This window comes from Cricetulus griseus, chromosome 7, assembly GCF_003668045.3.
Source record: "Cricetulus griseus strain 17A/GY chromosome 7, alternate assembly CriGri-PICRH-1.0, whole genome shotgun sequence".
Lineage (NCBI taxonomy): Eukaryota > Metazoa > Chordata > Mammalia > Rodentia > Cricetidae > Cricetulus > Cricetulus griseus.
The window spans coordinates 73,464,698-73,480,325 of NC_048600.1; the positions used below are offsets into that span (position 1 = coordinate 73,464,698).

Here is a 15,628-nt window from a genome sequence, read left to right on the forward strand (position 1 = left end):
ACACTTCAGTGCCAGATGTAAGCCCTCTCCTGGTGACCAGCTGTGTCACCCTTTCTGATGACCAGCAGTTATGTCAGGGTTCCTACAACCCCTCCTTGGCTTGTACTAGTTTTCTCAAGCAGTTCAGAACTTACAGAATACTAACTTATGTTGACTGGTTCATCATGAGGATAATTACCAAGGATACAGACAAAGAGATGCAGGAGGTCAGGTATGGGTACAGGGTGGGGCTTCCATGCCCTCCGTGGGCACCCACTCTTAGGAGAGCCTCCAGTTGTTCAGCTATCAGGAAGATGTCTGAAAATGTCTTTAGGGACTTTATGGAGGCTTCATTATATGGGGTGGGTAACTAAGCCACTAGTCATCAGTGATCCATTCAACCTTCAGCCCTTCTTCTGAGGTAAGGCTGAGGGTCTTCACATTCCAGTTTGCCCCTGTTTTCCTGTAACCAGCTCCACCCTGAAACTACTCTAGTGGCTGTGGCTACTGGCCAGCAGAGGGATCATTAACATGGGAAAATACTTCACTTTTAGATTCCCAGGATTTTAGGAGTGAAGCAGAATATCCCATGCTTCAGTGACTTTCCCCAGCATACATCATATGCCAGGGAACGAATCTCATTAAATGTACAGTGACTGAAATAATAAGTTTCTTCTCTGACCACAGTGGAATTAAAGTAGAAATTTGGAAATCCGTAACATTCATAGATATATACAAATTAAATAGCAGCTCTGAAACAACCAAATTAGTAAATTCCTAGAGACAAATGAAAATGAAAACACAACACAGGAAACAAGCTGAGTTCACACGGGACAGATCACAGAGTACAGGGGATCTGAGGTAAGGAAATCAATGACTTTCCACGGTAGTAGACAAGCGGAAACACCTTCTGCTGACAAAGGAAGGGCATTAACAAAATCCAACATGCCCTCCTGATTCATTAGAATAGAGGACAACAGGGTTCATGAGTAGCACATAGCATCTACCAACAGGGCACCCACACCCTGGAGGTCAAAATAGTGAAGAAAAGGAGCTGCAGAGATGATGCAGTGGTTAAGAGCAGGGACTGTTCTTCCAGAGGACCTGGGTTCAATTCCCAGAAATCCACAGGTTGGCTCACAACTGTGTGAAACTCCAGTTCCAGGGGATCAGATGCCCTCTTCTGGCTTCTGAGGGTATTGGGCATGCACATGGTACCACAGATATACATGGGCCAACACTCATACACAAAATAAAAATAAAATTTCTAAATAGTGAAGCAAGAAAGGAAAAAAAATGTAACAGTCTTGGGAAGGCAGTGCTGAAACGACTCCTGGGTGTGGAGGGTGTTATGTGACGACAGAAAACCCAAGACTCAGTTAGAAAAGTGAACAGGTCTGAGCAACGAACTCAGCACAGGACCACATGGCAAATACCTACAGCTCTCTACAGCACCCGCAAAGGACTAGAAAAGGAAGCTGAGAAAATTATTCTGCCTATGACAGCATCCCAGAGCATGGCAGCAGCCTAGTAAAAGAGGGGACAGGCACATGGGAAATGAAAAGTTTTGCTGACCGAAGTTAGAGACTGAAACAAATAGAAAGATTCCCTAGGTGCCAGGCCAGTAGGCTTCAGGCTGTCCTGGCCACGGAACCTCCCAAAATGACACAGAGCCAGTGCAGGCATGGTCAAAATGCAAGCTGCAGTTTGTAAATCAAAATGGAAAGGCCTAGAACAACCAAGCAATTCTACACAGAGTGGGAGCTGGTGTGTGGTACACATATGTAACCCCAATACTTGGGAGGCTGGAGACTCAGGAGTTCAAGGCCACATAATGAGTCTGATGGTAGCCTGTGCTATATGAAAAAAAAAACCTTAGCTCTAAAACTAAAAATAAACACAACAGAAGTATGACATACTTAGCAATTTTAGAGCTTACTATGGAGCTATAGTAATCAAAACACTGACCAGCAGACCAGGATAAAGAAGAAAAAGAGTGAGAATCCCATACTTCTATGGCTAATAGACTTTTGACAGGACTTCCAGATAACTCAAAGTGGGATAATAGTTCCCTAGCAATGTTGTAGCCATCTCATTCCACATGCAAAAATGAACTCAAAATACATTAAGAACTTAAGGCAGAAAAGGTAGAACTCTAAAAAGAAAAGCAGGGGTAAGTGGTCAGGGCCTTATTTTTGGCCCTGTTTCTTTAAAAACAAACAGGAACAACAACAACAACAAAACAAGAAACCTGTATAGTAGATGGGTAAGGTAGGTGGGGTGGGGTACACCTTTAGTCTCAGCCTTGGAAGGCAGAGGCAGATGGATCTCTGTGAGTTCAAGGCTAGCCTGGGCTATATAGTGAGACCATGTCTCAAATACCAAAGCGAGGGGATAATATTATAATTTGAATTCTTTGTACCTTTATTGTATTATAAAGAACCTGAAAGTTGGGTATGATGATATACATGGGAAGGGGAAACTAGAATACTGTCAAGAGTTTGAAGCCAGCTTGGCAACATCATAAACACTAGGCTAGCTTGTCTCCAAACAAACAAACAAATGCCAAGCAACAGAAGATTTGACTAGTCTTTGTTCCTGGGACCTGGAAGCACCTAGATCTTTGGGACTTACCAAGTAACAGAAATATCTCTGTCTTTGTAACCAACAAGACCCGGGCCTACACCTGAGTTTAAGACAATGCAAAGGCTGGCTGTGTGTGACTAGAGGATGGGGGTGGTGGCCACCTGATCCCAGTGTGGCCTTCCAGAGAACGGGAGTTAGGTATTAGGTTCAGGTCTGAGACTAGTGAGTCAAGCATGACCTGCAATGTAACCCCAATAAAGACTTGATGAAGATCCTGGTTGGTGACACAAATGTGCTGGAGGATAGCAGGCCAACTCCCTCAGAGAGGATGGAAAACTCTGCTCTAGATCTCTGCTTCCTCATTTGACTGCTGTCATTGCACTCTATATTAAAATGTTAGCTGTGGGTTGACAAGATGGCTCAGTGGGTAGGTGCTTGCTAAGCAAGCACGAGGGCCTGGCCTGAGATCAGATCCCAGCACCTATATAAAAGTTGTGCACTGAGATGTGTCAGCAAAATCCTAGAACTGTGCAGCACAGATGGATTCTGGGACTCACTGGCCAGTCAGTCTGGTCAAAATGGTGGGGTGTGTGTGTGTCAGGTTAGACAACTTATTTGAAAAGATAAGGTGGAGAGGAGACTGAGGAAAGGTATGCCTGGCCTCTAGGTGTGCCAGGTCTTCAAAAAATTTTGAATTTGGGTGTTAAGGATACTCAACCTATGCCTGAGGTACATGGTTTAGCTCAGTGCTACAAAGAACTGGAACTAAAGCTCTATATAAAAACATCCCCCATAAACCTCTCAATGAAGGTAGGAAAGTTCTAGTAAGTGTGAGGACATCTGAGCACTAAAAAAGGCAAAAACCTGCAGTGGCCAAAGCCAAACACTCAGAGCCTCCTCTCACTACAAACTGTTCAAGGAAGGACCCTGAACTCAGGCTGGCAAGTGGGTCCTCCTGAGCTCTACCCTTAGAGGCTGTGCAGCCTGGCTGTACAGACCGATGGAAGGACAGTGTATGGCCCCTGCCCATGGGGCTGAGACCTGCAGCACATGTGTGGGATCATCATGGAACATGCCACTGTGCGGAGAAGACTTATGGTCTCAATGTGCAGACAGTGTGGGTGCAGAAGTCAAGTTGGTGATGTTCTGACCCTTAAACTATGTTTTAGCTCAGGGATACTTGGGGAGTATAGCCATCTCATGCAGACAAGTTTCATTCAAAATGGCTGACTGGTTTTTTCCCTCTTCAGCACAGAGAGAGTAGAGTCTGAGGTAGGTTTTCTTTGGGGTACCCCAAAGAAAACAGGCCGAGGTGATGGGCACTGAAAATGATAAACCATGTTCCATATTTGTTCAAAAGGAATGAAAAGGCAGAGATAGCAGACATGAATTTCTTTAAAATTTAAAATTATAATTATTTAATTTTTGTGTGTGTATGCACACTTGCATGTGGTGGTCAGAGGACAGTTTGTTTCTACTTTATCGTTTTTGTTTTGTTTTGAGACAGAGTCTCACTGTGTAGCCCTGGCTGGCCTGTGTAGATTAGGTTGTCCCCAGTCTCACAGAGATTCTCCTGCCTCTGCCTCCTGATTTCTGAGGATTAAAAACATGCACTACCACATCTGACATAGAATAACTCGTGAGACTTCCACCTTTCTCCTTCCACCATGTAGGTAGGTCCCAAGGATCGAACTTAGGTCATCAGGCTTGGTGGCAAGGGCCTTGAGCCACTGAGCCATTTCACTGGTCCACAAATTTCTTGAAGTGGGTTATATAACCAATAGAGAACCACAAAATTATTTTCAGAAAGCTACAGTTAAGTATCTGGGCAGGTACAGGTACACGTGGAGCTGGGGTATAGGAAGCATCGGGGACTCTAACGACAAACATCAAGCTGCAAGACCAACATGCTGTGCAGACCTCAGCTGCCCAGCATGAGGAGCCATCACACCTTCTGAGCAGTACACTAGATCTTACACACAGGAGTATCCTTTCTCTGCCACAGTCTGTTAGGGACCAGCTGTCTTTCTGCCCACAATCCACCAGATCTGATCACTCTGATCTCCACTGGTAGCTTCCCAGTAAAAGGGAAAGTGGGAAGAAGAACCTCCCAACTCAGGTCAGGGACAGAAACAGGGACAGGAAGAAGCCCTGTATGGACCCGGCAAGCCTTGCTTTGGGAGAGCGATCTCCATTTCCTGTTTTATTATCTGTCAACCCTTTACCACCAACAATGCGTGGCTCTGCAGATCCCCTGAACCAAGGGCAGCCACAGTTCTGTGGAGGAGTACACTATGCCAGTTGTCAGTTGAGGAGCTCTGCCAAATCTACCAGGGGATTGGTTTCCTTCTGGCCTCCTGGGCTCCTTCTCCCCTAGCCGCAGTGACGCGGCAGCTGGTGGCCACAGACCACGCAGCCAGTCGGCCTACTCCCACCCTGTGTAATCCTGGCCACCTCCCCATTAGCATCCCCAACTGCAATTTAAATCACCAGGACACATCTCAACATAATGGCTTTAATAGCATCTGCAACCAAAACCACAGCTGGATGGAGGAGGATTTCTTGCATTTTTGTTTTCCCCAGAATTTAACTCATTCCTACTTGTGCTTGAGCTTCAACTGTACAGCCAGGAATTCCTCTCTAAATATAAAACATGTGTTTTACCTTGAAAAGGCCATTTCATGTAAAACTAGGCTGCACGCCCTGACCAGTACAGAACTCCCACCTGCCCATTCCCTCAGGCCCAGTCCGGCGTCATAGCCCCCCACCCCCTTCCAGTACCACTGATCTCAGTGTCCCAAGACTAAGACCTCTACACATAGCATCCACCTCTACACATAGTACTCAGTGTTGCCAACATGACAACTCCAGGACCTCTAGGTACTGCCATAGACAGGCACTGAGGAGCCCTGTCCCATTCTTGGCCTGGGCTGTGTTCATCTTGACATCTTCCCCTGTGGCCCTCAACTTTAGGATGAAGGCTGACAGAGATTTGATGCTCACAAACAGAAGGTGCCTCTCAGACCACATGACCATTGTTACAACCAACAAGTAAAACTCTGCCTAAACACAACCGCAGGCCTCAGATGTTGTCATAAAGGTGGGCACAAGGCACAAGGCACCCTCAGATGCAACTTCCTGAGGCCAACCACTCTTGTCCAAGCTCTCAGGACCCACAAGGCTTTCTCAAAATCTCATACGAGTAAGACTACACCCAGAAGGTCTTGAAGACCATATGACTAGTGACCTGCAGAAGATGCTGGTCACAGCTGGCAGTGTGCCTGGGTCACGCTTAAACATGAACATAGGACCATGAAGAGAAGGGAACAGGGGTTCATGTTTAAAGGATGACCCCCAAAGAGGAAACTGCTGAGCTCAAAGAAGTTTGTGCCTATGCAGACACATAAACTGAGAACTCATTTTTAAAAAACAGGTTTATTGAATGACTGTTCATATCTACCTCCCAATGCAAAAAGACAGGCATGTCTCCCCCAACAGAACCCTGTTTTTCTCAGCAACTCCTACAGATAAGGGTCAGAGCTGTCACCATCTCTGAATGTGGTTGCAGGTCCTGGTTAGAACAGACAGGTCTCATGGCAGGTCCAGGGCAATGTGAACACTGACTCGGCATTTTAATCATATTTATTATAATTTTTTTTTTTGGCTTTTCGAGACAGCGTTTCTCTGTGGCTTTGGAGGCTGTCCTAGAACTAACTCTTGTAGACCAGGCTGGCCTCGAACTCACAGAGATCCACCTGCCTCTGCCTCCTGAGTGCTGGGATTAAAGGCGTGCGCCACCAACGCCCAGCTCATGTTTATTTTTTTAAAAAGATTTATTTAGTTTTACTTTGTGTGTATGACTCTTTTGTCTATATGTGTGTATATGCACTATGTGCATGTAGTACCCACAGAGACCAGAAGGGGGCAATATAGATGGTTGTAAGACCCCATGTGGTTGCTAGAAACCAAACTCAGGCCTCTATAAGAAGAGCAAGTACTCTTAATTGCTAAGCTGTCTCTTTAGCCCCCACTTTTCATTTTCTAAATTAAGAATAGGACTACACATGTATGCACTCACACATGCACGCACGCACGCACGCACGCACGCACGCACGCACGCACACAACTCATGATCCTGCCTCATCCTCCTGACTTTTTAACAGCTCTCATCTGGCTGTTGCTTTTTGTTGTTTTGTTGTCTCTGTCTTCAATCCAGGCTGGCCTTGAACCTGTGGCAGTCTTCCGAAGCTTCCAGGGTTGCTGTGACTACAGATAAAAGCTATCATATCTTACAAGTACTCTTATCTTCTAAGGATGGAGACCAAAATATCTGAGTAAAACAACACCCTGATGAGGTGCTTCTTCAAAAACCAGAAGAGGCAAGCACACTGCCCAGGGATACCAAAGAGGTAAATGTCAAGTAAGTGTGTTGAGTATTTAAATTTCAATCTTCTGAGGAAAGGGGAAAACTTCTTTCAGAATCTAATGTTGAACATGAGAGATCTGAGCAAGCTAATTAACCCTTAAATGTACATACATGGTTGTAGAGAACGTGTGTTCATGTACAGCACACAGCATATAGTACCTATATACCACACAACACACATACACAGAGAACATGAATACTACACAATCACGTGTAAGTAAACAGAGTATAAGCATACTGTGCAGAATAGGCATAGTACACATGTAATATATACAAATAAAATCCACATACGTGTACACATACATATACAATGGGTAGAGGTGGCAATGGGTGCAATTGTATGTGCAGAGGGCGTTTATAACATATAAACACTGTGAGTTTGTACACTACGAAACTAAAGAGCTGGGATGGGCAGCTGTATTCCTGTCCTTTCTCCAGCTACAAAAACACAGCAAAGCCTGGCACCAAGAAGCTCCTTTTAGAGCAGTGGCTCTCAACCTTTCCAATGCTATGACCTTTTAATACAGTTCCTCATGTTGGGGTGACCCCCAACCATACATTATTTTCATTGCTACTTCATAAATGTAATTTTGCTACTGTTATTAATTGTAATGTATCTGTGTTTTCCAATAGTCTTAGGTGACCCTGTGAAAGGGTCGTTCAACTCCCCACCCCCACCGCCCTGCAAAGGGGTTGAGACCCACAGGTTGAGAACCACTGTTTTAGTGAAAGGCATACATAATCCAACAAGGGCCTGTCTTCAGGCAAGCGGGACGAGGCACAGGTAGTGAGGACAGAGATGCTGAACTGGCCCACTGAGGCAGTGGGGACCTCTACCTGTGTCAGCTCCTGGGCTTCCCCCTCAGAGAGCAGTGGCCAGGTCTTCTGCAGCTGCAGCTGCTCGCCTTCCTGGCCTCCTGTGGGTAGCTCTCGGTGTGTATTGCAGCCCATCAGTCTGGATGCTGGAACGGAAAGCTGAGGTCAGTGGTGAAAACTTTCGGAAGGCGCAAACCACACACAAGCATTCAGCAGCTCACAGAGGGGCATTTAAGACTGCCACAGGCTTTGGCCTGAGGAGCATGTCCAAGTGTCCATATGGGTTTGTATGGGCCTTAGTGCCTGGGCCTCTACTGAGCTGAATGCCCCACAACAAGGTGGGTTTGCAACACTGTAAACACCCAGGGCCAATTCTGTAAATATCTCTTGAGAGAAGGGCCTTTAATCCACAAGTGTGCAATTTTTTTAAAGACGAGGCATAAAAAACACAAGAACTGTTGAACCCTGGTGAAACGTACATATAACACATCACCAGGAAATGTGGGGACAGTTGAGCTATTCCACAGAACACTGCGGTTCCAGAGAGCACAGGAAATGGCCAGCTATTGGAGCCAAGTGGAGCTCCATGTACAAGCCTGCCCTGCTCCAGTCTTAGTGAGTCAGAGCCACCCATCCTGTGGTCAGGCAGGCTCAGCTCAATGGGCAGCTCTGCAGCTCACACAGATCAACACACACCTGTGTGCTGAATGATGCCTGCACCCAAGACAGGACAGCTGGCAGTAACGGTGCAACTGGCACAATACAGTAAGGATCCTGGCGGCTGCCATGGGCCACCTGTTCTTTATTTAGAGAGCGACTCCAGCCACAAACCCAGAACTTCCTAGCCCAGATAAGGTCTGCGACTTGAAGCCTGATCTTTGCTCTTCCTATAACAGGGGCACCGTGGATGCAGAGCAGCGGTCAAGTGCATTCACTAGGCTGGGATGAAACAGGAAGAGCATGGAGCCTGACAAGCAGCCCCTCCGGTGGCTTTTACACATCTCTTAGCTAGACAAAGTAGAGCAGCCTGGAGCTCACTGCTACACACCAGAAAAAGAGAGGAAAGGAGGCACAGCTAGGGGAGTGATCACTGGGCTGAGGGCAGGAACCAAAAAAATCAGTCACTGAGACATGACTGTCTTCCCCAGGAAAGAGACCAGGGACTTCCAGCACAGTGGAGTTCCCTTCACTCTGTATCGCTTCCAACTGTCTGAAAGGCAAGCCTCCCGAGAGAGGCAGGAGTAGCCAAGAACTGGCCACACCCTCAGGAGAAAGGCAATCAGGGTGAGGACAGGGCCACAGGATTGTAGATGAACAGAGGTGAACACCCTTCAGCTCTCACACACGGCGCACTGTAGTGCGTAAATCCAATCTACCAAATAGTGGGAGTTAGGGAGAGTTAGGGCCCATCATCAGGACAGTGGTTTTCTTACTACATTCCCAAAACAAAGCAAAACAAAACAAAAAAACCAACCAACTGAACACACAAACAAAAAAACAGGTTGCAACAAGCCAAACTGATTACAAACTTGTATTTTCCAGGTGCTAATGTGGTGGCAGTAGCTATGAGCCTCCCAGGGCTCACTGCTGAGCTCCTCTCTCCAGGGGAGTTCTTGGCTGGTATAGCACTGTTTTACAGCAAGTGGACACAGATAGCTGGGTTGGAAGCTGGAAAGTGCAGAAAAGTCATGTGAGCAACCAGCCTCAGGAGATAATGGTAGGTAGGCTCGGGGTGAGAGCCCAGTACAAGGAGGGTTCTTCGCAGTGGGTGAGAGGGCAAAAGATACCAATCCAGGATACCAAAGGATACCAAAGAACCCCACTGCCTGAACTTGGGATCCCCCTGCATTGTGCCGACTGGCTCAAGTATGGGGACACGGTGATCCTCTCCACCTGGTCTGTAATTAGCTGTGTACACTGTGATAATCACACAGTACAGCCTCAATGCTCCTGCACTGCTGAGGCCTTTCCCCAGAGCCTCTTGGGAGCCTTAGCTGCAGCATGGACTCAGGAAGCAGAACTCCAGAGCTACTGACTATGGGTACCACACTTCAGGCTATAGGAGACTTTGACTGAAGCTACAGGAGACCCTGACTGACTGAGCTACAGGAGACTTTGACTGACTGAAGCTACAGGAGATTCTGACTGACTGAAGCTACAGGAGATTCTGGCTGACTGAAGCTACAGGAGACATCCAGATTGACTGAAGCTTCCCCAGTGACTGAAACCTCAGGGCTGATCCTGACTGACTGGGTTTCAATAGCTTGAATAACCAGGACTTCAACAAACAGAAAACTGAAGCAAGATTCTCCTAATGGATGTTATTAATGACCCATAGGCACATGGAGTCTGGGATGTTTTCCATGAGCTGTGGGATCAGCTGGGACCCATCTAAGGCACAGAACCCTGCCACCTCCAGGGCTGGTTGCTGACTTGTTGATCCATGTTTTGAAACATCTGAGAAGAATTACTGAGGCTCTGCGCAGGATAGTTTCTATCTCTTTAGTCACTAATGATCGGTTTAATAAAAGCAGCAAAAACAGCTCCTGCAGTGAGGAAGACTGCATGGCAAAGAGGCCTAAGATGTTCTTAGGGGAAGTCAGCTGGCAAAGGGGACAGACACTGGCCCCCACAGACAGCCCTCTGGTACACAGCTCAGAATAAAGGTACCAAGCCTGACCTAGGCAGAGCCCCTTCCTGGGTTGCATTCCTTGTCTGTACTTGGAAAGCAGCTCCTCTGGCAGGGGCTGCAGGCTGTATGAGGCCTGAGAAGCTGGTACAAAGGTCAGAAAACAAAATGCACATTCATCCACAAGGCAGGACAGAGTGAAGAAAGGGAAACACAAGGAGATCATATTGTTTCCACAGACACCTACACTTCCACAGTGACTCTGAGACACATAGTTACATTGAAGCATGGAGACCACAGGCGCATGAGGGCCAAGCCATTCTCCCTAACCAGCCTCCTGGCCAACCCAGATCAGCACTGTGCAACCCTGAGGACCCTGTCTTTGGATCTCAGAAGCACTATCAGTCACACTGCCACCCATTTTTGTATCCCCACAAACCCTTCCCTTGGGTCCAGAGATCACCATCAGGCAAAAGGCAGTACCTGTATCATCAGGGACCCCTTGTGAGAACCCAACCAAACACAGCACAGGGCCTGTGCACTTAAGGAACTCATCCTGGGGCACTGTCCTGGCTAGTTTGTATATCAACTTGCCAAAAGTTAGAGTCATCAGAGAGGAGGAAACCTCAACTGAGTAAATGCCTCCATAATGTCAATCTGTAGGCAGCTATAGGGCATTTTCTTAATGACTGATGGGGGAGGGCCCAGCCATTGTGGGTAGGGCCACCCCTGGGCTTGTGTTCCTAGGTCATATAAGAAAAGTATCTAAGCAAACCATAGGAAGAGCCAGTAAACAGCACTCCTCCATAGCCTCTGCATCAGCTCCTGCCTGTAGGTTCCTGCCCTGACAATGAACTGTTACATGGAAATGTAAGCAAATTAAGCCCTCTCCTCCCGCAACTTGCTTTTGCGCATGGTGTTTCATCGTAGCAATAGAAACCCCGACTAAGACAGGTGCCTACATCCTAGGACCCTCCAGAACTTCCCATCTCTGACTTAAAAGACAGCCTGGAACAAGTTGATCATGTACTGTAGCAGGGGGTCCTTCTATAGGCTTTTCAAGGTCCATCAGAGCCAGCCAGGTAGAGGTAAGAGATCAGGTACCTGGATGTGACAAGGAGGCACACTAATATTAGGAGTTGATGACAGCGCACATTTGGGGTTGGGGGCAACATAGGACACAAAAATGTTAAAACCCAGAGTTCATAAGTTACAAAGTCCAGGACACTTTGAAACTATCTATGCGCAAAATCATTGAAGAAAATGTATAAAATCACCTCTGGCCTCTGTGAATAAGGCAGACATGAAGCAGCAGTGAGTTTCATGTGCAGACTTATGCTCCATGATTTCATTACTATTCACAAATACCTCATGATCTGAAACTCAGAGTCTGAGACACCTGTTAACACGTGGCATCAAACAGGAGATAACGACCCTAAAAATCTGGAAGTATTCTAAGCTCACATGGCTTTAAGAATGCTACAAAGAGAAACAGCAATCAAGTTGTGCTGTCCTGAGACAACATGCCACTCTTGCTGCTCTCCAGGCCCAGGCCCTTGATACTAGCAGCCTCTGTGGTCTGCAGGAAGCATTCACTACAATAGTCTCTGGGGAGCTTCCCGGGTAAAGTTTAACTCCAGCAGCAGAAGCTCGCCATGCTTCAAGACTGCCCCTGTGTGGCCACATGCACACAGCACACCTGCAGAAGAAGCTGGGGCCTGGGGCCTTAGTAAAGGTTTCCACCTACAATGCCTCCAATTTCCACCTCCCAGTGGTAAGATAGAATAGAAGCTGGCTGAGCACTGCAGCACATGAAGGTACGGGCAAGGTGCCAACCCTCCCACCAAGCTGTGGGCAAGAAAACCACTGAGTTCCCACCTACTTGGAAGCCATCTCCCCCACTAAACCTCAGTACACGTGAGCTTCCTGCACAGACCAGCCAACTGGGAGGCACGCCCATCCACTAGAAATGAGAATAGCATTTCCCTCCAAGTACACTCAAAACACTTAAGGAAGTCCCCAGAAGACATAAAATAACACAGCTTGTCATGCTCCCCCACAAGAATCCTAGTGGTTGCCACTTTCTGTGTCCCTTGCAAAGGATAGGACCCCAGTAACTCAAACCCCTGTTGTTAAGAATATGGTTACGAAGACATCCTGAAGCCAATGTCTATACTAATGGAGGCTGGCCTGCACCAGCTGGGGAACAGCTCAGATCAGGGGTGGGAACAGGAAGCACACCTATGGCTAACCCTAAAGACAATGATATCTGGACAGTGAACCACTGCAGTTTGTATACAAGCCTAGACCATCTGCTAACACTAGGTGGTTAGCAGAACTCCTGCCAAACAAGACCCACTGCATGGGTACCTATCTTACAGTAAACCTATAACTTCACGAGGTACAGAAGTCACCAATCCAATGAAGTCGTGAAAACCTCCTTAGGTTACCTTAGTTGTTGGACAGTGACACCTCCTTAGTCCTCCTTCCACTGGGATAGCTGCCACCATCCTATTATAATGTCTCCTACCTGAAGCACCCACCCCCCAGGGTAAGTAATTTCCTCCCTCAGCCATCTTTCCCCTGGGACAGCTACCATCCAGTCGTATATCACATGCCTCCTCCCCAACATTGTGCATGCCAGCTTTCATCATCTCCTTACTCCTGCCTCCACGAGGAGAGACCCCACTTCTTGCTTCTTCTCTGCTTGTACCTCACTGGACACACTTTTTTTTTGGGGGGAGGGGTTATGAGTACTCTGTCTACATGTTGCCTGCAGGCCAGAAGAGGGCATCAGATCCTATTATAGATGGTTGTGAGCCACCATGTGGTTGCTGGGAATTGAACTCAGGATTTCTGGAAAAATAGCCAGTGCTCTTAACCACTGAGCCATCTCTCCAACCCCAGACACTCCGAGTCTTGACAGTTTCTCTAGAAAGGGCTGAGCACAGCATCTCATCTGCTATACTTAGGTCCTCACCTTGCTAATCCTAATCCAGGGAAACTGAATACCATGGTGAATACATCATGTCCAAATGTACTACCCCTATCCTGGACCTTGGTGTTAGGTTCTGCAGCCCCACTTGACCCAGTGCACAGCACCTGAACTTGAAAACTCAGCTCTGTGTCAAAGAACACAAGGATACAGACCCCTACAATGCACATCTGGATAGTGGTTGAAAAGATCCAACTCAATGCCAAAGAATAGCGGTAAGTTGATGGGGGACATGTCAGGGTAGGTGTGGGTCACAACAGAATGTATCTGAGAGTGCCACTTCTTGAATTAGGCTGAGTAGAGGCAAGGGCTCAGGACTTGAAGCTGCCTTTGGCTTACTTACCCCAAACCCTTTGCTATTGTTCGGATATGGTCTGAGTGTGTCTCCAAGAGCTTATAAGCTAGGTGCTAAGAGATGTTGGGAAGTGGTAGCACCTTTGAGAAGCAGAGCCTAGGGAGAAGTCATTAGGTCACAGAGACACTGTATTTAAGAAGGATTTATAGGATCCTAGTAATTTTCTGTTATAAAGGAGAAAACCTGGTCCTTGAATCTCAGCATCCTATCTTGTCAAGTGCTCTCACCATGTGTATCTGCCGTGCAATGACCCTCACCAGAGACCAAACAGAGCTGTCCAACCTTGGGCTTTAAGCTTTCAGAAAGGTAAGTTAGCTAATCTTTTCTTTATATAATACTTAGCTTCTGGTATTTTGTTAAAGTACCACAGAACGGGCTGATAATACCTCTACCTACACTAGTCAGTTTTCCATACCACAAGGAAATACCCAAACAACCAACTCAGAAAAGATTTGCTCTAACTCATGGTTCTAGAGGGTCTCGGTTCAAGGTCAAGTGACCCCTTATGTTTTGGACCTGTGGTGAGGCAGTACCTTCACAACAAGAACAAAACTGCGCACTATCACTAGAAAGAGTCAGGAAGAGAGAGCAAGCCTCCAGTCATCTAAGGGCCCTCCAAAAGGCCTTTCCCTCTAAAGGCTCCACTGTCTCCTAACAGGGCCACCCTGAGAGGTAATCCTTTGAGAGACAGGCAAGAACCAAGCTTTGCCGGGTGGTGGTGGCACTTGGAAGGCAGAGGCAGGCGGATCTCAGTGAGTTTGAGGCCAGCCTGGTCTACAAAGCGAGTTCCAGGACAGGCTCCAAAGCTACAGAGAAACCCTGTCTGGAAAAATCAAAACCAAACCAAACCAAAACAATGCTCCCTCCCCAAAAAACAAACAAACAAACAAACAAAAAAAAAAAAAAAAACAAGCTTTGGCACTGTCCTATTCTGAAACCCAATTATCTGTCAAGGACAGGTGTAAGTTGGCAGTCTGAAAGGGTTGTACAAACTCCTCACTGCCTGCAAGCTAGGGCCAGCAGCTGCTGACTGATGTGTACATTGAACACACACCACAGCATGCTGAGTGAGGGAGGCTCTAATTTTGGAAGCTGGTATGAACCCTGCCCTGCTGGCCACTCACCTGCATGCCGAATGGAGCAGCTACCCTCTGCAGGGGAAGTCCGGGCCCTGCTCCTGAACACTAAGGCATCTTCCAGGAGCTCAATCTTCTTGCTGAACTGCACTTCTAAAATGGGAATGACCTCTGGCATCTTGGCAGATATCACCCGATAAGCCACGTCTGGCTTGCCGATGAACCGCTGCCGTATGCTGACCTCATAAGGAGAGTGAACCTTGATATCATCCACATCTTCCCTCTCAAACCTATGCAGGAGTGATGAACTGGAGTCATGGATTTCCAAACCAGAAACCAGGACAGTGAGCTTTCCTGGCTTGGAATGAGACTCTGTTCTCTGAGAAACAATAGCAGGGACTCTGATCACCACCCCTTCCTTTCCAAAGGGCTCACAAGCGGCTATAGAGACAGCTTCCTTGGTCTTGGCTTCTGCTGGCGTCTTCCAAAGCTTAGAGCTAAAGGGCCACCAGGAAGGAGACTCCAATTCTGTCAGCAACCTAAAAGAGCAAAGAAAACATGGAAACCAGAGATGGTCAATTTTGAGGTGTAAGGCCTTTGTTTTGTTTTTCTCCAGAAGACTGCTTTAATTTTTGTAGAGCATGTTACCATTTTTATAGTTAATGTTCCCCAACAAGCACTCATGAAGCAGAAAGAACTAAGGGTGGGGACCTGAGGCTTGGGGTGGTAAGCACACCTGTCTCGAGGGGATCCAGCAACATGTGCC

The 15,628-nt window shown here is 47.1% G+C and overlaps 1 protein-coding gene across 4 annotated transcripts in view; it reads right to left on the reverse strand.

Annotated features, from left to right (window-relative positions):
- Snap47 (synaptosome associated protein 47) overlaps window positions 1-15,628 on the reverse strand; it is a 49,559-nt gene that overhangs the window by 6,785 nt on the left and 27,146 nt on the right. For all 4 annotated transcript variants that reach the window (XM_027427340.1, XM_027427343.2, XM_027427341.2 and 1 more), the window contains exons 3-4: window positions 14,911-15,401; window positions 7,829-7,953 (exon numbers count right to left, since the gene is read on the reverse strand). In XM_027427340.1, coding sequence (XP_027283141.1) covers window positions 7,829-7,953; window positions 14,911-15,401 — 616 coding nt within the window. The remainder of the gene's footprint in view (window positions 1-7,828; window positions 7,954-14,910; window positions 15,402-15,628) is intronic.